The sequence below is a fragment of the Patiria miniata genome, unplaced genomic scaffold, assembly GCF_015706575.1.
Source record: "Patiria miniata isolate m_02_andy unplaced genomic scaffold, ASM1570657v1 HiC_scaffold_9, whole genome shotgun sequence".
NCBI classification, from domain to species: domain Eukaryota; kingdom Metazoa; phylum Echinodermata; class Asteroidea; order Valvatida; family Asterinidae; genus Patiria; species Patiria miniata.
Window position 1 is genome coordinate 8,627,169 of NW_024037076.1, and position 26,996 is coordinate 8,654,164.

At 37.7% G+C, this 26,996-nt stretch overlaps 1 protein-coding gene across 1 annotated transcript; it reads right to left on the reverse strand.

The window, feature by feature from the left end:
* Nucleotides 1-4,217: 4,217 nt before the first annotated feature.
* Nucleotides 4,218-25,199, reverse strand: LOC119719967 (complement C1q tumor necrosis factor-related protein 2-like). The gene is made up of 3 exons (XM_038189452.1): nucleotides 25,134-25,199; nucleotides 6,047-6,106; nucleotides 4,218-5,250 (listed from the first exon to the last, which is right to left on the reverse strand). Exon 3 carries the CDS (start codon nucleotides 5,247-5,249, stop codon nucleotides 4,374-4,376), a length of 876 nt encoding a protein of 291 aa, XP_038045380.1. The 5' UTR covers nucleotide 5,250; nucleotides 6,047-6,106; nucleotides 25,134-25,199; the 3' UTR covers nucleotides 4,218-4,373.
* Between the last annotated feature and the right edge of the window lie 1,797 nt (nucleotides 25,200-26,996).

Here is a 26,996-nt window from a genome sequence, read left to right on the forward strand (position 1 = left end):
ATATTGATCGAACGAAAATTTATTTGGATTACATTCAATTATCAAATATTCATTGATTTAAGACATTGACCTTTGTTTCGTTTTTAATATTACCGTAGACCTGCCGAGCAGATGTAAACATCAAACTAAACCAAAGTTTAAAGGGAATGTACATCATTGGCTTTGGCTGTAATTTTCAGGTACGAACTATATTTGAGAGGTTAGTATAATAGATCAAATAATGTTACACAGACGTGTTTGAAGTTTTGTCTTCGAAAATGCTGGAAAACCAAGAAAAACAAAAATGCTAAAGTAGTCTGGTTCCCTAACTCCACTAAAGATGAAATGTATCAATTTGTAGATGCCGGAACATTGTAAGATAAGGGAACTAGTCTAGCTAGCCTGCACCTATTCATTGAACATGTAACCAATAGCAAACAAAATTTGGACGGAAAAAGGTTAAATCTAGAGCAGTAGCTGAAAAATAGTTAGGTTTTTCTAACGGTATACAAAATACCATTTTCTTGAAAATGACTTTACACGAGGTGCCATAATTTTACAGGATGCTTTAGACTGTCATTTACCAACATCGTAGTAACTTATTTCGTAAAAACATAATAGTTTATTTTTCGATGTTTGCAACTGTTTTATTAAAAAAAAAAAAAAAAAAAAAAAGTTATGTGCTAGCCAAGCATTCAGGGATCGGTCTGAGCCATAACAATGCCCCAGCCAATCCCTTAGTACTCTTCTGGGATCTCGGCGTTCCCGGCCAATACACACCTCCTTCCCTGTCCATCCATATAACCCCAGAGGACCAGGCGTCATGTAAAAGCAAAGAGCTAAGGGAGGAACAGGGCGGCACCCTAAGCCCTGATCCTCCGAGTAGACCACATGCCCTGAACCTGTACGAAGGCGCCAACCTGGAACTCACGGACAATACCAGCCGCAGTGCTTACCGATTAAGCTAAGGTACAGTTGGTATTTTACGACGGGAAATAAGATATCTTATAATGACTGAATGCGTGCGTTGAAAAGCAAAAAGGCAACGACGGGATTCGAACCCGGGCTCCGCGATTCGTAGATAAGAATCTAACCGCTAGGCCATTTTGCTTCCTATGAATTCTTGTTAAAAACAATTTGACTAATAATAGGCGGAGAAACGTGAAACATTGCTGTGTTGCCTGTGTGCATCTGTTTTGGCTCAATGGACGAAAAGAATTCGACATTTTGGGCAATAAAGAGTCAACTGTTGTTATTTGCGGCTGTATCGTTAGTCGTAGGCCGATACGTGTGCCTAACATACTTATCATTACTACATGTATATGCAACAATGAACACCGTAGGTTTTTTTGGAAAAGGCTGAGGTGCGTACAAGGGCAGATCCACGATTTTTTTTGCGGGGGGGGGGTGGGGGGTTTCAGGCCCGTCAGATGTTTATATCCGATTGTTGCAGATAGGCGGACCGTGTTATTGTTACAAGAATGATGTATTTTTTTATGGGTGAAAACAGTCGGAGTCCACAGTCCGCCAGCCACCGCCGGGCGGACCACCGGTGACCGCGGGGAGCGGCTTATTGGCATATTATATCGGCACGCCAACCCAAACTATCAGCTGCGGTCCGCCTAGTAATAGGCTATTGGCATGCCACCAGTGGCCTGCAACTCCAAAGCCGCTAGCGGACCACCATCGGCAGTCAGCGGCATAGCACAAGTGGCCTGCCGCTAAAAACCCGTCAACGGACCACCAGCGGCAGTCAGCGGCATACCACCGGCGGTCTACCGCTCCAAAACCGGCAGCGGCAATCAGCGTTCGCTGTTCCCAGGCCCATCATTCTCCAGCCTGTAATAAATCGTTGTTTTACTGAGCAAACAATTGTGCAAACAGTGCGTTCTTCGATTCTTAATTAAAAAACAACAACATAAAAACGGTAGTGCGAATATAACATTAACCGCACGACACCAAATTACACAATGTTTGTAGTGGGCGCTGTTCATGATGTCCATCTTTATTTAATGTATAGCGCGCGCTTCGCTCGTACCGTACCCCCTCCGACCACCCAGGATCCTGACAAACAGGGCCCAGGGTGTTGGGCGGGAAGGGCTGATGAGCAAGTTCACGGAATATTGTGGGGATCACTGATCATGACCTTATTATAAAGATGGTCAGAGCATAGAGCAAGGAAAAGAGGTACGGCCGCCCGTCGAGGCAAAATTGAAAATATTTTCAACGTGCAGTACGTGTTTTCACAATCATTGTAATTAAAAACGTCCACGCCTTCTCAATAATACTCCTTTCCTTTCCAATGAGCTCATATTAATATGAAATGTGATACTGCATAATTGGCGGGCTTGTAACATGTTAACTTCGAAAACAATCGTGTTTTCGTCACTCACTGCGCAAATTGGTTCTTTTTTCACCCTGACACCGCATACAAAATCAAACGCTAATGTAACACACAGGCAGGTACCAGACTATTCATTATTTGCATACTTGTTCAAAAATCTTGCACATGCAAAATAAATGATCCAACTCGGGTAAGAGAGCAGGTAGTGGTGGGCGCGTACTGCTCGACACCCTGGGGACAAGGTTGGATATAGGGTGCACCCAAGCATACAATCGCATGCTTCAAAATTCGATTTAATTCTCAAAACTGTCACATAGGTGTGGATCAGGCTGCAAAAAAATTGATGATCGAACTGTCATCGTTCATTTTCCGTTCAGTTAAGGAAAACAGTTTTCAAACATATCATATCTGAGCGCAGGCCAGTATCTTTGGGTGGAATCTTCTCCCTAAACTCACCGGTTAACCCCAACAAAATGGACACCAACACCTAACCTTTATCCGACCTTTAACCCCAGCCCCAAATGTAAACACCCTGACCAAGAGCGTCAATCGCTTCTCAAAAGTGTGTGTGTGTGTGTGTGGGGGGGGGGGGGGGATACCTTGATTATAGAGCTAATGCAAGCGCGAAGTGCGAAGCCCTTAAACAGCGTGGGGTACGGGGCCCGCTTAAGGGCCCCAAATCATTTTGGATTCTAGACGCTCTGTGGTGCGATATGAGGCGATTTCTAGCCAATTTAACCAGTCTTTTTAGCAAGAGAATGTCATTTAAACATCATTTTTGAGTTTGGAGTCACTGAATCAGCTATTCTGAGCTATAGAATCATATATATACACTTTTTATTCAGGGACGAAAAAAGTGTGTGTGTGTGGGGAGGGGGGAATTGATAAATGATATTGAGTAGGGGGACTGCGGGGGACTTTCCCCTCCCCGTCCCCCACCCATTGACGCCCATGACCCTGACCTGCCAGAAATTAGAATATCAAAACATACGAAATTGGAAACTGAATGAATGATACTATATGCAGGGATTTTAATACCAAAGCGATTACAGTTTTAATAATCATGATCAAAGATTTAAGAACTTGTGAGAATTCGTTTATTTTGACGACAAACGATTTCAAATTTGCAGTTTAACGGTAAAAAAGTTGTAGTTTCCTAAATATGGTATCAAACTAGAAGTTAATAAAATAATTTCATTTGGAATATTATAAAGTAATCCCATTCGATGGCAGCTTCTATTAACAAATGACGATTCCAGTCAGTTGAAAAGCACCCCTCACCCAAATAGGCTTTGCGCGTCGTGTTAATTAAATCGTTAAGCTTGTTTCTGTACCATGCATACAGGCTCACACTTTCACTAGTGTTTTCACAATGAGTTTCTTGAATGCAATTAAGTAATGCTGGTTGAGAACAACAGGAGCCTTCAAATAATTGACAGTCTTTTAAATATAAAAAAAACACTTGCCTCACTTTTTGCGGATTTAAACTATGCAGCCTTTTTCCCCCATTATTTTTGGCATCTTTCTGATTCAGAAAATGAGAAAAGTTATTGACTATTTGTTTCTCAACTACATTTACATAAACGTTTTTGTTTTCACCACATGAAGTCCACCAAAAGTATTAATCGAAGATGGTGTGTTTTTGTAATCATTAGAATGAGGCTTTGTACATTTTTTTTTCATAGTCGGTCGGTTAATAACATTTTTTTTTTTAAAGTTCACACTGTCGCAAATAATGCATCCATTTACAGATCTGCGCATGTGCAGTGGATTATTTTGTGACATTGACAAGTATTTATTTTCATATTTTGGTTATAATTTCGGCAAAATAAAAGCGATAAACGTACAGTGAAATCTTAAGTCAAACCTCAAGGGAACAGGTTCAAAATTTGACTTAAGCAGCTAGAGTTTTGAGTTAAGCAGGGTTGTATATCATTGTTATACTACTGAACGAAATGGATTCTTTGTTTGGCTTTAACAATTGTTTCGATTTATTAGAGTTTGACTTATCAAGATTTCACTGTATCAGCAACACGATGTTCGTTTATCTTCATATGTGGTACAGGAGGAAGCCACTGAATGAGGTGTAGTGAGCGACGGGTTCACTGTACACCGGCCCACCGTTCATGGTGAGATATACCGTGTCTCCTCGCTGCAGAACCAGCACCGCGCTCCCAGACACCTGCTCATAGTGATTCCCATCATTGCTAAGGCCAGAGACAACAAACGTGCCGTTCTTCACGAGAAAAACGTACATTACGCTGCTGGGACCATTTTTGAGAACAGAAAACGTAAACACGTAGGTACCCGGTACACCGCACGTGAATGTGCCATTCTCAAGATCGAAGTTGGTACCCGGCAGAAGCGTTTCGAATTCCTCAAAGGGCAAACGGGTGTTGTGACTCGTGGAGGTAAACGCGTTGCTCGTCCTCACCGCGGTGAATGCTACCCGCTGGTTGGAGTTTTCTGGGGTCTCCCCTGGCTCGCCCTTTTGACCTTTGACACCAGTCCGACCAGTTGCTCCCACTAAACCCGGTAGGCCTATGGCGTCGTCCCCTTTCGGCCCAGTGTCACCTTTAAGGCCAATAGGTCCGATCTCCCCACGTTGACCCGACTCGCCTGCATCACCCTTTGACCCAGGAGGTCCAGAGTTTCCCATCTGACCTCTGACCCCAGGTGCTCCTCGCTCACCCAGAGGGCCATACGGCCCAATGTCTCCTTTTTCCCCCGGCCGACCTGCATCGCCCTTCAACCCTTGTAACATTCCTACAATTGCAGCTGTTCCCTGGCAGGACGTTTGACATGCTTCAGTCGCAGGACCATCACCGTCCGAAGGAATTGGCCCAGTAGTAACGGCAGCTCGGAGCTCGACAGAGTTACCCAGAAAGAGTGCGACTGCAATAACGGTGGCCACACCGATTTTCATTCTGTTCAGACAAAAACAAGTGCGATTGCACAATAAGCTGTGGCCGTATTGCATGAAAGTCTGACATGAAATGATACAATAACTGCTCACTTGGTCGTGATTGTCAATTGAAATAAGAATTTCCCATTATGTTGAAAGTCACAATGCAAAATGACAGCGACCTTAATAATCTTAATAATGCAACTGTATCTTCACCCTATGAGCCATGGAGACTCGTAAAACTGACAAAGGGCCAGATGCAGTGGTGATGTAAAGTCACGGGTGTGTAGCGCGCATTATCCACGTGAACATTAACCACATTATCTTGCCTCCATGCACAAAATTCAACCAACCGACCAACCGACACAAAGTGACTTGTGGAAGCTCAGTTGCCAGAGTATAAACAATTATGATGAAACTAAATAAATCAGGTGCGAATGGGTAAAAAAAAAGAGTAAAGAAATAGGGAAGAGTACGTGGAGAACAATATAGAGGCCAGACAAACTGGAGAATAAGTCTTAAACTCGTGATAATCCGCCGTCCGATTTGAAAAGAAAAGAGATTGGAGAAACCGTAATTGTTCAGTTAATGTGTGCTTTGTAAAATAACAGTGGCGATCGGGGGCGAGAGGCCCTCCGATACAATTTAGGTAAGGTCACTAAATTGCATGCCGATAGGATGAAGCGTTGCGCGTGCGGAGCTATGATATTTATTAATTTTTTTAATTTTTTTTTTTGAAGGGGGGGGGGGGGAAGAGCACATCTTGCCCCTTCCACGGTCCTGATACAATCATTGATATTAAACATCATCACACCCACCTTGATGGTTCGTTCTTGAAGATCAGGTCCAACAAGAGATTACAAGGAGTTGAGTGAGGGCTGAAAAACATACAAACAAAGACAAGTTACGTTTATACTCTGGTAAGGAATTAAGATAAATTGGTGAGTTTATCCTCATATTAATGCATCGCAATCCAAAAACAGGACAATTTACCTACGGTCAAGTAATTGAAATAATAGGTTTTCCCGGCCCCAAAAAAGCAAACTATTTTAATGGCACATTGTTCGATTTCTCACAAAATTGACTGATGCTTGAAATCAGCATTCACTTTTTCAATAACGTTTTTAGTGAAACGTTTATTCAAATGGCCTGCATCTACTTAGAAAGCAGTAGTAAATCATTCAAATAGTGTTGTCAAGCTTTTGTTGTGTACACTTCCAGGCATGCCTGGATTACCCAACAGGCACAGTAGGCACTGTGCCTATAGGGCCACGAAAACAATTCGGGGGCCTACGACAAATTATATAGTCTATGTAATAGACCATATGGCCCTGGCGTATATAGACTATTTCCCGCCCCCCTAAAAATATTTTAAGTCTGAAGGACAATGGGGTCAGGGAACCAGACTAACCCTGGCGACGCCGACTATGGCGTGTCAAACGTTGCAATATTCAATATTTTGCAATATATATGTTGGATGTTCATTATGTGTCTGTCATCTTTTACATTTATGTGCGATGTTCAATATAAGTGTGCGATGTTTTTCATCATTTGCGCGATGTTGAATATATTTGTGCGATGTTTTACAATATATGTGCGATGTTCAATATATGTGTGCGATGTTTTACATTTATATGCGATTTTCAATTTATATGTGCGATGTTTTTGACGATATATATGTGCGATGTTTTCAATATTATGTTCGATTTTTTTGCATTAAATGTGCGATGTTTTCCAATACAATTGTGTGTGTTGTTTTACAATATATTTGCGATATTCTCAAATATGTGAGCAATGTTTTACACATATGTTTGACATTTCGAGCTATTTGTATTCGATGTTTCATCGGTATGTTTGCATTCGATCTTTTGCAATATGCATTTGATGTTTCGCTTTTCATTCGATGTTTCGTTAAGAGTCAAAGTCTGGTTACTAGACCGCGAAAGTCTGACTATTTTGCCTTAAGTCAGTGTATGAGACGTCAGGGGATCGCGTGAAGTAATTAGAGCCAGACCTAAACGGTAAAAACCGGAATTGTGGGTAATTCTTTAAGCATACGCAATGCGTTCATCATTGTTTGGGCAGTACCCCCAGCTGTGCCTGTACTACCCATAGTGTTGTGTGCATCATCTATGCATTGAGGAGTGCATGACACATGGTCTGAGCTCCAAGGCCGATGTGCACCTGTCCCAGTTACCTGATAATTTGTTAGCATAAGCTGATGTAAAATTGGGCAAAATTAGATGTTTATGGACAAAATCAAACTGTAAGGGGTTAACCTTGCATTTTTTTTTAGCGAAATCGGAAAAATCAGATGTTTCTGGAAAATTGCAGATTGTATGGTGTTAGATGTTTACGAAACATTTCAAATTGTAAGGGGTGAATATTGCATATTTTAGCGAAATTTGGCAAAATCAGATGTTTCCGAAAAAATTCAGATATAAGGGATTAACCTTGCTTTTTTAGTGAAATTTTGAAAGGTTAGAAGTTGCGAAAACTTTCAAATTGAAAGGGATTAACCTCGCATTTTTTTTTAAAGCGAAAATGGGAAAAAATCAAATGTTTTTGGACAATTGCAGATTGTAAGGGGTTAATCTTGCTTTTTGAATAAGATTGGGAAGAATTAGATGTTCAATTCAAATTGTAAGGGGTTAACCTTGCATTTTTTTAAAGCAAAATAGGACACAATCAGATGATTCTGGAAAATTGCAGATTGTTAGGGCTTAACATTGTATTTCTAGCAAAATTGGGCAAAAAGAAATGTTTATGAAAAATTTTAAATTGAAAGAGGTGTACCTTGTATATTTAGTGAAATTTGGCAAAAGCAGATTTCTATGAAAAAATCTAAAATGGTAAGGGGTTAACCTTGCTTTTTTAGCAAAATTTGGAGCATATTTTACTAAAATTGGGTAAAATCAGATGCTTCTAAAAAATCCAGATGTAAAGTTTCCGCAAAAACAGCTGTTAAAAAAGAGCCCAATGTTGAACTATACTGAGTCTGAGGTATATCGAGGGAACGATCCTTATTTCAACTCCCGGAGATTCGCTGACAGTCTCTATTTTTCTTTTTAAGAAAGTGGAATAGCTGAAGAGGGAGGTGACGGAGTCTATATGTGCCCAGATACAAAGAAGAGAAATCTAAGCGTCTGCCTTTTGAAAATACACAATTGCGGTGTTCATTGTTGCGTAATGATCCGCCTACCAGCACACGACTGTTTTGCACATTAGGCTGCGTTATGCAGCTTCCTAACAAACCAAACACACTGGGCTCATTATATCGACTTGTTTTTACCCATTAAGGTAAAGCAAATGGACCCAGTAATCTTCCTGGCGCGTTTGCTCACCTATAAAGACAACTTTTCTCAGTTTAAGGAAAATTCTAAGGTAACGAAATGGCCGAGTGGTTACGATTCGTCGTCCACGATTAGCGGGGTCCCAGGTTCGAATCCCGCTGGTGTCTTTTTGGTTTTTAACGTATGAGTTCAATCATTTACTATAAGAGATTTAATTTCCCGTCGTAAAGTACCAACAGTACCTTAGCTTTATCGGTAAGCACTACTGCTGGTACTGTCCGCGAGTTCCAGGTTGGCGCCTTCGTACAGGTTCAGGGCATGTGGTCCACTCGGAGGATCAGGGCTTAGGGGCCGCCCTGTTCCTCCCTTAGCTCTTTGCTTTTACATGGTGCCTGGCCCTCCGGGGTTATATGGATGGATAGGGAAGGAAGTGTGTATTGGTCGGGGACGCCGAGACCCCGGAAGAGAACTAAGGGATCGGCTGGGGCATTGTTATGGCTCAGACCGATCCCTGAAAGCTTGACTAGCACATAACTTTTTGATTTTTTTTACCCTCTATCTTTTATACTTTGGTTTAGTTTGATATCTACAGCTGCTCGGCAGGTCTACGGGTAGTATCAAAATTGAAACAAAGGTGTATGTCATAAATCAATGAATGTTTCATAATTGACTATAATCAAAACGGAGTTTCGTTTGACCAATTGACGTAAGAAACGCCATAAATTATACCTGGAATAAATAAAGATGTACATTGTAATATAAATATTATTGATACATCTTTCAAATAACGTGTCTTTAATTGTAAGCATTCCAAACAATACAGTAAATCGTAATATTAATAGAATGGTATATGATAGCACGATCATTACGTCTCTATTAAATTAAAAAAATATAATTTAGGCCCCTATGTGTGAAATATTCTTTGATTGACTATGATCTTCCATACGAATGAGTTAATTCGCAAAATATAGCAACAACAAAAGAGAAAGGAAAAAGAGAACATTCCTTTACCCTAAAAACTGGAAATATAATTTGTTTTAAAAAAGTCAAATGGGACACTTCATGTATTGATTTAACAGTTTGCAAGGAGTTAGCCTTACATTTTTAGCAAAATTGGGAAAAATCAGATGTTTCTGGAAAATTGCAGATTGTATGGGATTAGATGTTTATGAAACATTTTAAATTGTAAGGGGTGAACCTTGCATATTATAGCGAAATTGGGCAAAATCAGATCTTTCTGGAAAATTTCAGATTGTAAGGGGTTAACCTTGTTTTTTTTAGTGAAATTTGGCAAAATAAGATGTGGATGAAAAATCAAAAATTGTAAGGGGTTAACCTTGCCAAATTAGGGCAAAATCAGATGTTTCTGGAAAATTGCAGATTGAAAGGGGTTAACTTTGCTTTTTTTTGTGAAATTTGGCAAAGTTGGATGTTTATGAAAAATTTCAAATTGTAAGGGGTTAACACTGCATTTTTGAAAACGAAATTGGGAAAAATCAGATGTTTTCGGAAAATTGCAGAATTGTATGGGGTTAACTTGGCATTTTTAGCAAATCTGGGCAATATCAGATTTTTATGAAAAATCTCGAATTGTTGCATTTTTAGCAAAATTGGGCAAAATGAGATGTTTCTGAAAAATTTCAAATGTAAGGGGTTAACCTTGCTTTTCAAATTGTTAGGGGCGAACCTTGCATTTTTTAGCATTATAGGGCAAAATCAGGTGTTTATGGAAAAAATTCAGATTGTAATGGGTTAACCTTGCATTTTTTGCAAAATTGGGCAAAATCAGATTTGTATGAAAAATCAAAAATTGTAAGGGGTAACCCTGCATTTTTGTAAACGAAATTGGGAAAAATCAGATGTTTTCGGAAAATTGCAGAATTGTATGGGGTTAACTCGGCATTTTTAGCAAATCTGGGCAATATCAGATTTTTATGAAAAATCTCGAATTGTAAGGGGTTAACCTTGCATTTTTTAGCACAATTTGGCAAAATGAGATGTTTCTGAAAAATTTCAAATTGTAAGGGTTTAACCTTGCTTTTCGAATTGTTAGGGGTTAACCTTGCATTTTTTAGCAAAATGGGGAAAAATCAGGTGTTTATGAAAAAAATTCAGATTGTAAAGGGTTAACCTTGCATTTTTAGCAAAATTGGACTAAATCAGATTTGTATGTAAAATCAAAGTTTGTAAGGGGTTAACCTTTGCCAAATTAGGGCAAAATCAGAAGTTTCTAGAAAATTGCAGATTGTAAGGCCAGGGGTTAACCTTGCTTTTTAGCAAAATTTGGCAAAATGAGATTTTTATGAAAAATTTCAAATTGTAAGGGGTTAACCTTTGCCAAATTAGGGCAAAATCAGGTGTTTATGAAAAAATTGCAGATTGAAAGGGGTTAACCTTGCATTTTTAGCAAAATTGGGCTAAATCAGATTTGTATGAAAAAAATCAAAATTGTAAGGGGTTAACCTTTGCCAAATTAGGGCAAAATCAGAAGTTTCTAGAAAATTGCAGATTGAAAGGGGTTAACCTTGCAAACCTTAGCCCAATTGGGCAAAATCAGATGTTTCTGAAAAAAAAATCTGATGTAAGGAATTAGGCCTAACCTTACTTTTTTGAGTGAAATTTGGCAAAATTAGATGTTTATGACAAATTTCAAATTGTAAGTGGTTCACCTTGCATTTTTAGCAAAATTGGGAAAACTTTTAATGTTTATGAAAAATTTCAAATTGTAAGGGATTAAACATTGATTTTTTAGCAAAATATGGCAAAGTCAGGTGTTGATGGAAAATTTCAGATTGTAAGGGGTTAACTTTGCATTTTTTTAGCAAAATAGGTCAAAATCACAGGTTTCTGGAAAAGTTCAGATTGTAAGGGGTAAACCTTGCATTTTAAGCAAAATTGAACCAAATCAAATTCAAATAAAAAATCAAAAATTGTAATGGATTAACCTTGCCAAACTAGGGCAAAATCAGATGTTTCTGAAAAATTTCAGATGTAAGGAATTAACCTTGCCTTTTTTTTAAGCGAAAATGGGGTAAAAATTGGGAATTTGTTTAATGTTGATGAAAAATTTCAAATTGTAAGGGATTAACCATTGATTTTTTAACAAAATAGGGCAAAATCAGGTGTTTATGGAAAATTTCAGATTGTAAGGGGTTAACTTTGCATTTGTTTAGCAAAATAGGGCAAAATCACAGGTTTCTGGAAAAGTTCAGATTGTAAGGGGTTAACCTTGCATTTTTAGCAAAATTGGGCTAAATCAGATTTGTATGAAAAAAATCAAAATTGTAAGGGGTTAACCTTTGCCAAATTAGGGCAAAATCAGAAGTTTCTAGAAAATTGCAGATTGAAAGGGGTTAACCTTGCAAACCTTAGCCCAATTGGGCAAAATCAGATGTTTCTGAAAAAAAAATCTGATGTAAGGAATTAGGCCTAACCTTACTTTTTTGAGTGAAATTTGGCAAAATTAGATGTTTATGACAAATTTCAAATTGTAAGTGGTTCACCTTGCATTTTTAGCAAAATTGGGAAAACTTTTAATGTTTATGAAAAATTTCAAATTGTAAGGGATTAAACATTGATTTTTTAGCAAAATATGGCAAAGTCAGGTGTTGATGGAAAATTTCAGATTGTAAGGGGTTAACTTTGCATTTTTTTAGCAAAATAGGTCAAAATCACAGGTTTCTGGAAAAGTTCAGATTGTAAGGGGTAAACCTTGCATTTTAAGCAAAATTGAACCAAATCAAATTCAAATAAAAAATCAAAAATTGTAATGGATTAACCTTGCCAAACTAGGGCAAAATCAGATGTTTCTGAAAAATTTCAGATGTAAGGAATTAACCTTGCCTTTTTTTTAAGCGAAAATGGGGTAAAAATTGGGAATTTGTTTAATGTTGATGAAAAATTTCAAATTGTAAGGGATTAACCATTGATTTTTTAACAAAATAGGGCAAAATCAGGTGTTTATGGAAAATTTCAGATTGTAAGGGGTTAACTTTGCATTTGTTTAGCAAAATAGGGCAAAATCACAGGTTTCTGGAAAAGTTCAGATTGTAAGGGGTTAACCTTGCATTTTTAGCAAAATTGGACCAAATCAAATTTAAATAAAAAAATTAAAATTGTAAGGGGTTAACCTTGCCAAACTAGGGCAAAATCAGATGTTTCTCAAAAATTGGAGATTGTAAGGGCTTAACCTTGCAAACCTTAGCCCAATTGGGCAAAATCAGATGTTTCTGAAAAAAAAATCTGATGTAAGGAATTAGGCCTAACCTTACTTTTTTGAGTGAAATTTGGCAAAATTAGATGTTTATGACAAATTTCAAATTGTAAGTGGTTCACCTTACATTTTTAGCAAAATTGGGAAAACTTTTAATGTTTATGAAAAATTTCAAATTGTAAGGGATTAAACATTGATTTTTTAACAAAATATGGCAAAGTCAGGTGTTGATGGAAAATTTCAGATTGTAAGGGGTAAACTTTGCATTTTTTTAGCAAAATAGGTCAAAATCACAGGTTTCTGGAAAAGTTCAGATTGTAAGGGGTAAACCTTGCATTTTAAGCAAAATTGAACCAAATCAAATTCAAATAAAAAATCAAAAATTGTAATGGATTAACCTTGCCAAATTTGGCAAAATCAGATGTTTCTGAAACATTTCAGATGTAAGGAATTAACCTTGCTTTTTATAAGCGAAAATGGGGAAAAATTGGGAATTTTTTTAATGTTGATGAAAAATTTCAAATTTTAAGGGATTAACCATTGATTTTTTAGCAAAATAGGGCAAAATCAGGTGTTTATGGAAAATTTCAGATTGTAAGGGGTTAACTTTGCATTTTTTTAGCAAAATAGGTCAAAATCACCGGTTTCTGGAAAAGTTCAGATTGTAAGGGGTAAACCTTGCATTTTTAGCAAAATTGGACCAAATCAAATTCAAATAAAAAATCAAAAATTGTAATGGATTAACCTTGCCAAACTAGGGCAAAATCAGATGTTTCTGAAAAATTTCAGATGTAAGGAATTAACCTTGCCTTTTTTTTAAGCGAAAATGGGGTAAAAATTGGGAATTTTTTTAATGTTGATGAAAAATTTCAAATTGTAAGGGATTAACCATTGATTTTTTAGCAAAATAGGGCAAAATCAGGTGTTTATGGAAAATTTCAGATTGTAAGGGGTTAACTTTGCATTTGTTTAGCAAAATAGGGCAAAATCACAGGTTTCTGGAAAAGTTCAGATTGTAAGGGGTTAACCTTGCATTTTTAGCAAAATTGGACCAAATCAAATTTAAATAAAAAAAATAAAATTGTAAGGGGTTAACCTTGCCAAACTAGGGCAAAATCAGATGTTTCTCAAAAATTGGAGATTGTAAGGGCTTAACCTCACATTTTTAGCAAAATTGGGCAAAAAGAAATGTTTATGAAATGTTTATTTTTTAGTGAAATTTAGCAAAGTTGGATGTTCATTAAAAATTCAAATTGTAAGGGGTTAACCCTGCATTTTTTTCAGCGAAATTGGGAAAAATCAGAAATAAGATGTTTTTGAAAAATTTCAGATGTAAGGGGTTAACCTTGCTTTTCAAATTGTTAGGGGTGAACCTTGCATTTTTTAGCAAAATAAGGCAAAATCAGATTTTTATGAAAAATCAAAAATTGTAAGGGGTTAACCTTTGACAAATTAGGGCAAAATCAGAAGTTTCTAGAAAATTGCAGATTGAAAGGGGTTAACCTTGCATTTTGCTAAAAATTTGAGGTTAAGCCCTTACAATCTGCAATTTTTGAAAAAAACATCTGATTTTGCCCTAGATCGGCAAGGTAAATCCATTACATTTTTTGATTTTTCATTTAAATTTGATTTTGCCCAATTTTGCTAAAAATGCGACAATTTGATTTTGTTAATGAACAACTAATTTTTCCCAGTCTTATTCAAAAAACAAGGTTAACCCCTTACAATCTGCAATTTTCTAAAAACATTTGATTTTTTTCTCCAATTTCGCTTAAATAAACCAAGGTTAATCCCTTACATCTGAAATTTTTCAGAAACATCTCATTTTGCCCAATCCGATTTTTCCCAATTAAGCTGAAAATTCAAGGTTTATCCCTTACAATCAGAAAAAAATTCCATAAACATCTCAGTTTGCCCAATTTCACTAAAAAGCCTGGTTACTACCTTACATCTGACATTTTTCAGAAACATCTGATTTGCCAAATTTCGCTAAAATATGCAATGTTCACCCTTTACAATATACAATATTTCATAAACATCTAACCCCATACGATCTGCAATTTTCCAGAAACATCTGATTTTTCCCGATTTTGCTAAAAATGCAGGGTTAACGCCTTACAATTTAAATTTTTCATAAACATCTAATTTTGCCCAATTTTACAAAAAAAGCAAGGTTAATCCGTTACATCTGGAATTTTTCAGAAACATCTGATTTTGCCCAATTTAAGTAAACTATGCACCAAAATTTTGCTAAAAAGAAAGGTTAACCTCTTACAATCGTAGATTTTTCATACAAATCTTACTAAATATACAAGGTTCACCTCTTACAATCTGCAATTTTCCAGAAACATCTGTTTGTGCCCTTTTTTGCTAAAAAAGAAAATGCAAGGTTAACCCCTTACAATTTGATTTTTTTCATAAACATCTAACTTTGCCAATTTTCACTAAAAAAGCAAAGTTAATCCCTTACATCTGAAATTTTCCAGAAACATCTAATTTTGCCCTAATTTGCTAAAAAATGCAAGGTTAACCCCTAACAATTTGAAATTTTCATACACATCTAATTTTGCTAAATTTTACTAAAAAAGCAAGGTTAGGCCAAAAACAAAAAATAAGTCGGTCTCTGGTCAGCGCGCGCGTCGATTTTAATCATGCTCCAACAGCGCCCTCTATTTCCGCACCTCCTCATTTTTTTTTTTACCAAAGAGCACCAAGGAATGGGAAATTGCACCAAGGCAAATGATCGAAAGCACCAAGGCAAATTATGGAGGACACCAATAAGGACACCAAAAAAGCAAAATAGTACCCACCTTGTCTGTACAATGCAAGCTTGAAGATTAATGCCTTAAATATTATTTCTTTTAGAAACATCTGATTTTGCCAAATTTTAGTAAAATATGCACCAAATTTTGTTTAAAAAGCAAGGTTTACCCCTTACAATTTTTTAAGTTTCATACAAATCTGATTTTGCCCTATTTTGCTAAAGATACAAGGTTAAGCCATTACAATCTGCAATTTTCCAGAAACATCTGATGGTGCCCTATTTTCCAAAAAAAAAAGCAAGGTTATAACCCCTTACAACTTGTATCTTTACATAAACGTCTAATTTTGCCCAATTTGGCTAAAATATGCAAGGTTCACCACTAAAAAGTTGAAAATTTTCATAAACATTTCTTTTTGCCTAATGTTGCTAAAAATGTGAGGTTAAGCCCTTACAATCTGCAATTTTTGAGAAACATCTGGTTTTGCCCTAGTTTGGCAAGGTTAATCCATTACAATTTTTGATTTTTCATTTAAATTTGATTTGGTCCAATTTTGCTAAAAATGCAAGGTTAACCCCTTACAATCTGAACTTTTCCAGAAACCTGTGATTTTGCCCTATTTTGCTAACAAAAATGCAAAGTTAACCCCTAACAAACTGAAATTTTCCATAAACACCTGATTTTGCCCTATTTTGCTAAAAAATCAATGGTTAATCCCTTACAATTTGAAATGTTTCATCAACATTAAAATTTTTCCCAACTTTGCTAAAATATGCAATCTTAACCCCTTACTAAGGTTAATTCCTTACATCTGATTTTTTTCAGAAACTTCTGATTTTGCCCTAATTTGGCAAAGGTTAACCTCTTACAATTTTCGATTTTTCATACAAATTTAGCCCTATTTTGCTAAAAATGCAAGGTTTACCCCTTTCAATCTGAATTGTTTTCATAAATACCTGATTTTTCCCTATTTTGCTAAAAAATGCAAGGTTAACCCCTTACATCTGAAATTTTTCAGAAACATCTCTATTTGCCAAATTTTGCTAAAAATGCAAGGTTAACCTCTTTCAATCTCTAATTTTCTAGAAACTTCTGATTTTGCCCTTATTTGGCAAAGGTAACCCCTTACAATTTTTGATTTTCATACAAATCTGATTTAGCCCAATTTTGCTAAAAATGCAAGGTTAACCCATTACAATCTAATTTTTTTTCATAAACACCTGATTTTGCCTTATTTTGCTAAAAAATGCAAGGTTAACCCCTAACAACTTGAAAAGCAAGGTTAACCCCTTACATCTGAAATTTGTCAGAAACATCTCATTTTGCCCAATTTTGCTAAAAATGCAAGATTCACCCCTTACAATTCGAGATTTTTCATAAAAATCTGAAATTGCCCAGATTTGCTAAAAATGCCAAGTTAACCCCATACAATTCTTCAATTTTCTGAAAACATCTGATTTTTCCCAATTTCGTTTACAAAAATGCAGGGTTAACCCCTTACAATTTGAAATTTTTAATTAACATCCAACTTTGCCAAATTTCACTAAAAAAGCAAAGTTAACCCCTCTCAATCTGCAATTTTCCAGAAACATCTGATTTTGCCCTAATTTGGCAAGGGTAATCCCTTACAATTTTTGATTTTTGATCCACATCTTATTTTGCCAAATTTCACTAAAAAAACAAAGTGAACCCCTTACAATCTGAAATTTTCCAGAAAGATCTGATTTTGCCAAATTCACTAAAAAAGCAAAGTGAACCCTTTTAATCTGCAATTTTCCAGAAACATCTGATTTTGCCCTAATTTGGCAAGGATAACACCCCTTACAATTTTTGATTTTTCATACAAATCTGACTTTGCCCAATTTTGCTAAAAATGCAAAGTTAACCCCCTTACAATTTGGAATTTTTCATCCACATCTTATTTTGCCAAATTTCACTAAAAAAGCAAGGTTAACCCCTTACAATCTGAAATTTTCCAGAAAGATCTGATTTTGCCCAATTTCGCTAAAATATGCAAGGTTCACCCCTTACAATTTGAAATGTTTCATAAACATCTAACCCCATACAATCTGCAATTTTCCAGAAACATCTGATTTTTCCCAATTTTGCTAAAAATGTAAGGCTAACTCCTTGCAAACTGTTAAATCAATACATGAAGTGTCCCATTTGACTTTTTTAAAACAAATTATATTTCCTGTTTTTAGGGTAAAGGAATGTTCTCTTTTTCCTTTCTCTTTTGTTGTTGCTATATTTTGCGAATTAACTCATTCGTATGGAAGATCATAGTCAATCAAAGAATATTTCACACATAGGGGCCTAAATTATATTTTTTTTAATTTAATAGAGACGCAATGATCGTGCTATCATACCATTCTATTACTATTGCGATTTACTGTATTGTTTGGAATGCTCACAATTCAAGACACGTTATTTGAAAGATGTATAAATAATATTTATATCACAATGTACATCTTTATTCTTTCCCTGTATAATTTATGGCGTTTCTTACGTCAATTGGCAATCGCGTCATTATATAATGATAGTCAAATTGATCAAACGAAACTCCGTTTTGATTATAGACAATTATGAAATATTCATTGATTTATGACATACACCTTTGTTTCAATTTTGATACTACCCGTAGACCTGCCGAGCAGCTGTAGATATCAAACTAAACCAAAGTATAAAAGATAGAGGGTAAAAAATCAAAAAGTTATGTGCTTGTCAAGCTTTCAGGGATCGGTCTGAGCCATAACAATGCCCCAGCCGATCCCTTAGTTCTCTTCCGGGGTCTCGGCGTCCCCGACCAATACACACTTCCTTCCCTATCCATCCATATAACCCCGGAGGGCCAGGCACCATGTAAAAGCAAAGAGCTAAGGGAGGAACAGGGCGGCACCCTAAGCCCTGATCCTCCGAGTGGACCACATGCCCTGAACCTGTACGAAGGCGCCAACCTGGAACTCGCGGACAGTACCAGCAGCAGTGCTTACCGATTAAGCTAAGGTACTGTTGGTACTTTACGACGGGAAATTAAATCTCTTATAGTAAATGATTGAACTCATACGTTAAAAACCAAAAAGACACCAGCGGGATTCGAACCAGGGACCCCGCTAATCGTGGACGACGAATCGTAACCACTCGGCCATTTCGTTACCTTAGAATTTTCCTTAAACTGAGAAAAGTTGTCTTTATAGGTGAGCAAACGCGCCAGGACAATTCCTGGGTCCATTTGCTTTACCTTAATGGGTAAAAACAAGTCGATATAATGAGCCCAGTGTGTTTGGTTTGTTAGGAAGCTGCATAACGCAGCCTAATGTGCAAAACAGTCGTGTGCTAGTAGGCGGATCATTACGCAACAATGAACACCGCAATTGTGTATTTTCAAAAGGCAGACGCTTAGATTTCTCTTCTTTGTATCTGGGCACATATAGATTCCGTCACCTCCCTCTTCAGCTTTTTCGACTTTCTTAAAAAGAAAAATAGAGACTGTCAGCGAATCTCCGGGGGTTGAAATAAGGATCGTCCCCTCGATATACCTCAGACTCAGTAAAGTTCAACATTTGGGCTCTTTTTCAACAGCTGTTTTTGCGGAAACTTTACATTTGGATTTTTTAGAAGCATCTGATTTTGCCAATTTTAGTAAAATATGCTCCAAATTTTGCTAAAAAGGCAAAGTTAATCCCTTACCATTTTAGATTTTTGAAACAAATCTGATTTTGCCAAATTTCACTAAATATACAAGGTACACCTCTTTCAATTTAAAATTTTTCATAAACATTTCTTTTTGCCCAAATTTGCTAGAAATACAAGGTTAAGCCCTAACAATCTGCAATTTTCACTTAAAAAAATGCGAAGTTAACCCCTTTTAATTTGAAATTTTTCGCAACATCTAACTTTGCAAAATTTCACTAAAAAAGCAAGGTTAATCCCTTACATCTGAAATTGTCCAAAAACATTTGATTTTTTTCCCATTTTCGCTTTAAAAAAATGCGAGGTTAACCCCTTTCAATTTGAAAGTTTTCGCAACATCTTACCTTGCAAAATTTCACTAAAAAAGCAAGGTTAATCCCTTACATCTGAAATGTTTCGAAAACATCTGATTTTGCCAAATTTCGCTAAAATATGCAATGTTCACCCCTTACAATTTGAAATGTTTCATAAACATCTAACCCCATACAATCTGCAATTTTCCAGAAACATCTGATTTTTCCCGATTTTGCTAAAAAAAAAATGCAAGGTTAACCCCTTACAATTTGATTTTTTTTCATAAACATCTAATTTTGTCCAATTTTACATCAGCTTATGCTAACAAATTATCAGGTAACTGGGACAGGTGCACATCGGCCTTGGAGCTCAGACCATGTGTCATGCACTCCTCAATGCATAGATGATCCACACAACACTATGGGTAGTACAGGCACAGCTGGGGGTACTGCCCAAACATTGATGAACGCATTGAGTATGCTTAAAGAATTACCCACAATTCCGGTTTTTACAAAATAGTCAGACTTTTGCGGTCTAGTAACCAGACTTTGACTCTTAACGAAACATCGAATGAAAAGGGAAACATCAAATGCATACTGCAAAAGATCGAATGCAAACATACCGATGAAACATCGAATACAAATAGCTCGAAATGTCAAACATTATGTGTAAAACATTGCTCACATATTTGAGAATATCGCAAATATATTGAAAAACAACACACACATAATATTGAAAACATCGCACATATATCGTCAAAAACATCGCACATATAAATTGAAAATCGCATATAAATGAAAAACATCGCACACATATATTGAACATCTCACATATATTGTAAAACATCGCACAAATATATTCAACATCGCGCAAATAATGAAAAACATCGCACACTTATATTGAACATCGCACATAAATGTAAAAGATAACAAACACATAATGAACATCCAACATATTTATTGCAAAATATTGAATATTGCAACGTTTGACACGCCATAGCCGACCGTGGTCTATTACATGTCAACAGATTTGGCGATTAATTATGCAACTAGACTGTTTATGACCTTGAGAAACTGACCAATCAGCAGGCGCCTTTTATACACGCGTAATTCGAGCTTCCCGCGTGTGTATAAACATCACGCCCACGATGAGTACCATTTTTGTTCAGGTTGTCATTACCAAAACGCGGCATCAAAATTGACCAATCACAATCTTAGTCCTGATTTCGGAATGAAATGACGTACATTGAAACATTGACGTACTTTTTTGTTGATGACGAAAGTTTGCAATGAGGGCTCTGTTTTCGTGTCATTTTCATGCGCTGAGCGTAGGGTCACGGAGCTCCGTGAGCAGATGCGCGCAAGTTGTTCATATGCAAATCCTAGGATATAAAAGCCCGTAAGCTTAAGTACAAGAATATTTAAATCACTCATGTACTGTTCAAGTTACGGGATTTTGGACACAAACACCGTTTTAAAGTTCTGTCCACAGATCACACAAAACGATTCCATTTGATGCGTATATGTTTACAAAAGTAACACATGTTCAATTAAATATGAAAGTTGCTTAAGATATATGTAATGCAGGGCGAGTAAAAAAATCGAAACCCAAATAGCAGGACCTACAATTTTCGAATGACGTTTTGTCTGTAGCACTTTCAAAATCTAGGGTATGAACGCACAGTCATTACGCTTACTTATAATTCAAGAATAATTCAAATCACTCCGTATTGTTCAAGTTACGGAATTTTGAACACACACAATGTTTGAAAGTTCTGACCATGGATCACACAAATGTAAGTATTCTTCAGCAAAACGAAACAATCTCATAGGGATCTGCATGTGAATTGTTTTCGTGGTAATAATACAAAAAGGTTAACATTCCGAAGGGGTTATTATCTGTATCTAAGGCCAAAAAAAAAATCGGTCTCTGGTCAGACAGAAGTTCCGGAATTGATGCGGCGACGCAGTTTTTTTTTTTTCTTTTTTTCAAGCTTGAATTGTACAGACAAGGTGGGTACTATTTTGCTTTTTGTGTCCTCATTATACATTGGCGTCCTTCATAATTTTCCTTGGTGCTCCCTGGTACAACAATTTGAGGAGGTGCGGCAACAGAGGGCGCTGTTGTAGCTTCCGTGTTAAATTGAAGAAAAAAAGGTTGAAGCGCATGATTAAAATCGACGCGTGCGCTGACCAGAGACCGAGTATTTTTTTTTTTTGCCTAACGGGCCTTATAGTCCAGCGGATATGTGACAAAATATCGATGAATTGTGCACTTTTGCATAAAAGCGTGAAACTTGGCACAGATGTTTATATTCATGCGAGAAAATGTTTTAGATGTGGAGCCATCGCAAATTTACCCTTTTAGGGGCGTGGCATCCATTTAAAAAAAGGGGGGCGGGACTTGTCATGCCCGCAGTAAAAATGGTTTTTCCCACTTGTTACAAAAGCAGGAAACTTCACAAAGACATAATTATATAGATTATTAGTGTTTTCCAGATTCTTAGCCACAACAAAAGTACTTTTTTAGGGGCGTGGCAGCCATTAAAAGAAAGGGGGGGGGTAATTATTATGCCCACTTTGGAAAACATTGTGCCCATATTTCATGAACGAATAAAACGTCCCACAGACGTTTATATTCATGAGAAAAAAAAATCTAGATGTGGAGCCATCTCGAACACACCCTTTTAGGGGCGCGGCAACCATATAAGAAAAAAAGGGGGGCGGGGTTTTCATTATGCCCACCCTGGAAATATTGTTCCCACACTCAGAAAGAAATGGAACTTTCCACAAACATTGACATTCATGAGAAAACAAATTCCAGATGTGGAACCATCTCGAACACACCCTTTTAGGGGCGTGGCAACCATATAAGGAAATAAAGGGGGGCGGGGTTTTCATTATGCCCACCCTGGAAATATTGTTCCCACATTCATAGAGAAATGGAACTTTCCACAGACATTGACATTCGTGAGAAAAACAATTCCAGATGTGGAGCCATCGCAACCACACCCTTTTAGGGGCGTGGCAGCCATATTGAAAAAAAGGGGGGGGGGGCGGGGTTCTCATTATGCCCAACATGGGAAAAATGTGCCCACATCTCATAAACGAATGAAGCTAATTTCCACAGACATTAATACTCACGAGATAAAAATCATACGTGGAGCCATCGCAAACACACCCTTTTAGGGGCGTGGCAGCCATAATAATGGGGGGGGGGTAGTCATGATGCCCCTATAAAAGAAAGTTGTGCCTTCCTTTCATAAATGGATTAAATTCCACTCGGACAATATATTCATAAAATTCTTCTTTTTTTTAATGTGAGGCCATCACAAACCTACCCTTTTAGAGGTGCGGCATCCATTTTTAAAAGGGGGGGGGGGTACTCAATATGCACAACGTGGAAAATGTTGACCGCGTTTCATATAATAAAATCCACCTCAGATAGCTGTTTAATGTGTTGGAGTAGGGCCGCCTTTATAGTTGGAATTTACTGTTGACAAACCCTTTGTTTTCTTACACTATGCATTCTTGCCTTATCTATATTAATCCAGTTACTGGTTCTTTCGTCTGTAGAATTATTGATAACCTTTCAACTGCATCAATATCTGAATTAGGGGTATAAGCTGGGGTACCTCAGTTAGGCCTGGAAAGACTAGTGTTACTTCTTCAAATACATTGTTTCCCCTGCCTTCTTTTCTGACAAACCAAAAGGCATATGCAGTGTCGCACCTGTATAACGTATAATTTTTTTAATGGATTTGGTCGGGGTAAACAAAAACACTCATAAGAGCTTGATATACCATTTTTAAGAGAACAGAGGTGTTGTGTGGTGGGGGTACACAGATTCATTGAATGTGAAGTCATAGTGGACGTGTCCACCACTTCGTGAGGCGAGTACATCGTGTTGTTACCCAATCTGCTGTCAATGCGGCGCAACGGGTAAGGGGTAGGGGGATTTTATACTCCCCCCCCCGTAAAAAAAGGATTTCCATGGCCCTTTAATGTTGAATGTTAGAGTTTAGGTCTGCCATTGTGTGCTGTGTATTTGTAATTATGAAATCACTCTGGAATTTAGATGTGCATGATAATATAGGTGCAAGTACACACATTGAACAATATAACACGGGTTAGCCTACCGGTACTTACCCATGCTCTTTGGGGTAAGTCATTGTATTACCAAATAATATAGGTTATGGGCCAATCAACATTATACGAAATCAACAACAAAATATAAAAATTGCAATTGTGGGCACAGTGAATAGGCCCCTCACACCTCTAAAAGGATGAGTTTGCTGTGGCTCTACATAAGAACTTTCTTTTATAGGGGCATCATGACTACCCCCCCCCCCCATTTTACTATGGCTGCCACGCCCCTAAAAGGGTGTGTTTACGATGGCTTCACGTCTGACTTTTTTTTTCTCTTGAATATTAATGTCTGTGGAAATTAGCTTCATTCGTTTATGAGATGTGGGCACATTTTTCCCATGTTGGGCATAATGAGAACCCCGCCCCCCTTTTTTTCAATATGGCTGCCACGCCCCTAAAAGGGTGTGGTCGCGATGGCTCCACATCTGGAATTGTTTTTCTCACGAATGTCAATGTCTGTGGAAAGTTCCATTTCTCTATGAATGTGGGAACAATATTTCCAGGGTGGGCATAATGAAAACCCCGCCCCCCTTTATTTCCTTATATGGTTGCCACGCCCCTAAAAGGGTGTGTTCGAGATGGTTCCACATCTGGAATTTGTTTTCTCATGAATGTCAATGTTTGTGGAAAGTTCCATTTCTCTCTGAGTGTGGGAACAATATTTCCAGGGTGGGCATAATGAAAACCCCGCCCCCCCTTTTTTTTCCTTTATGGTTGCCACGCCCCTAAAAGGGTGTGTTCGAGATGGCTCCACATCTGGAATTTTTTTTCTCATGAATATTAACGTCTGTGGGACGTTTTATTCGTTCATGAAATATGGGCACAATGTTTTCCAAAGTGGGCATAATAATTACCCCCCCCCCCTTTTCTTTTAATGGCTGCCACGCCCCTAAAAAGGTACTGTTGTGGTGGCTCCGAATCTGGAAAACACTAATAATCTATATAATTATGTCTTTGTGAAGTTTCCTGCTTTTGTAACAAGTGGGAAAAACCATTTTTACTGCGGGCATGACAAGTCCCGCCCCCCTTTTTTTAAATGGATGCCACGCCCCTAAAAGGGTAAATTTGCGATGGCTCCACATCTAAAACATTTTCTCGCATGAATATAAACATCTGTGCCAAGTTTCACGCTTTTATGCAAAAGTGCACAATTTTTTCACATATCCGCTGGACTATTATGCACGAGTTGGCCATTTTTGTCAAGTTCCCATGAATGTATTTTATTTAATTGTTAACTGTTGAATGAGATGGCGCCAGACTATTTATGCAGGCATTAATGCAGCCATATTTTACTGTCATTTTGGTTTTAATCTGGCTTTAAACATTAGGGAATGTTTAATTGCAAATTTTAAATTATTAATTGAAGCAGACTGGAATTAATTAGTAATCAACTAATTGCTTTTATTTCTCTTCGCAAGTTCAAAAATGGTTTTACCTCACTTTCAATTCAAAATGGCCGACTCGTGCATAAGGCCAAGTTACTAAAGATATACGAAACTCACCGATTTCTTCAAACTGTCTGTTCAACTCAAGATGACTGGGATGCTGATCAGTCAGATGTAAACTCAGACGAATTAAGATGACTGTGATTCGAAAGGAGGCGCAAATACCAATATTTATAGGAAAACGAAGCGGATGTTCCTCTGGAGCCATTTGATAACGATCAACCACGAATTGTGATCTGAAAAAACCCCCACTAAAAACACCCCCTCACCGTAAGTCCTGTTCACTTAATTCGTCGCGTGAGACAATTTCGCAGAAACACTTGGCAGCTAGAGTGTTTGGTCCTGTCATGTTTTTTTTTATTCCTCCATGGTCCTATTCAACTTTCAGCCAGTGAGCTTTTTGGCACCGATTACACCACGTAAAGTGTGACCTTGCAAGGTCATTTTTTTATTGGGGGGGGGGGGGGGGGGTAAATGCCCCCAATTGTAAATGCCCCCAATTACACCCCCGCGCGCTACGCCACTGATATACCGGGAAATGCGAAACACCGTGTGTTTACTGGAATCCATATTACATATGTCACAGCTACGGGCCAAGGGAATTAACTGATCCCGGGTCACTAACTATCGACAGACACACTGACACAGTTCATAGTCTGGGGGCCCAGCGAGGTTTAATCGTAATTTCGAGTGCATAAGATTTGAAGACTGGGATATCAGTGACTGAGACATTTCTTAATAGTCCGAGAGCCCAGTGAGGTTTAATTAGAATACCGCGCACACAAGGTTTGATGGTGGCATCGAGTAGGTGGGGGTGACCAACCTTCAAAACCGTCATTAGTGTCACATCCCGCTCGTTTGGGAGGAGGCACCACCGCCTAAACACCCCCCAAGTTGAATTTTAATTAGAATATCGCGCACAAGCAGCTAGGTTCCAACGCAAAAAGATTATAGTATTCGATTAACTTATCAATTACCAATATAACTCGAATTCTGCAAACGCTGACTCGTACACTTCCGTTTGGTGTTGGAATGATCGTTGTGCTCAACATTCTAATTACACATAAAAAAAATCCTAAGAGGGCGGCTAATTAAGTTAACTCATTCTTAAGCACAAAATGCACGGGAATATACATTCTCAAGTTGCGGATCTTGCATCATAGTCACATTAATTAGCTTTTAGTGAAGGTTTCGCTCTTGTGCTCAAAATTCTAATTAACTGTCAATAATTAGCACTAATTACGTCATTCTTAAGCATGGAATGCACGGGATTTCTCATTCTTAAGTTCATTGCAGTTATTGGTAATTAATAAGTTAATCAAATACTATCTTTTTTGCGTTGGAACCGGTGCTTGTGTGCGATATTCTAATTAAAAGTCAATTTTTTTTTTTTGGGGGGGGTCTTATCAGACGGGGTCTTATCAGGACACCCCAACCTACTCGCTGCCACCATCAAACCTTCTGTGCGCGATATTCTAATAATTAAACCTCACTGCATGGGCTCTAGGATTATAAGTTTGTTCGGCCAGTGGTGCGTGGGGGGGGGGGGGGGGGGAGGAGCCCCTTATAGTCCCCCAAAATTCGATTTACTCAAGAGGAAATCAATGCATGGCCCAATCTTATCGCATACAATGCACATATGTTTTAAAACGCAAGGAGAACATCGCTTACTAAAATAGCCTAGTGGTTAAGCTGTCTGACAGTGGACCCAAGGTTAGGGGTTCGAATCCCCATGGTGCCATGTTTTGTTTTCAACGCACGTGGCCGTGTTATTTAAGTTAAGAGTATTTATTTCCCGTCGTCATTCACCAACAGCAGTTAGCTCGGTCGGTCGGTAAGCTGACTCACAAGTTGGGACTGTCTGCGAAGTCCAGGTTGGCGTCTGCGTATAGGTACGGGGTTCTTTTGCTGACTCGGCAG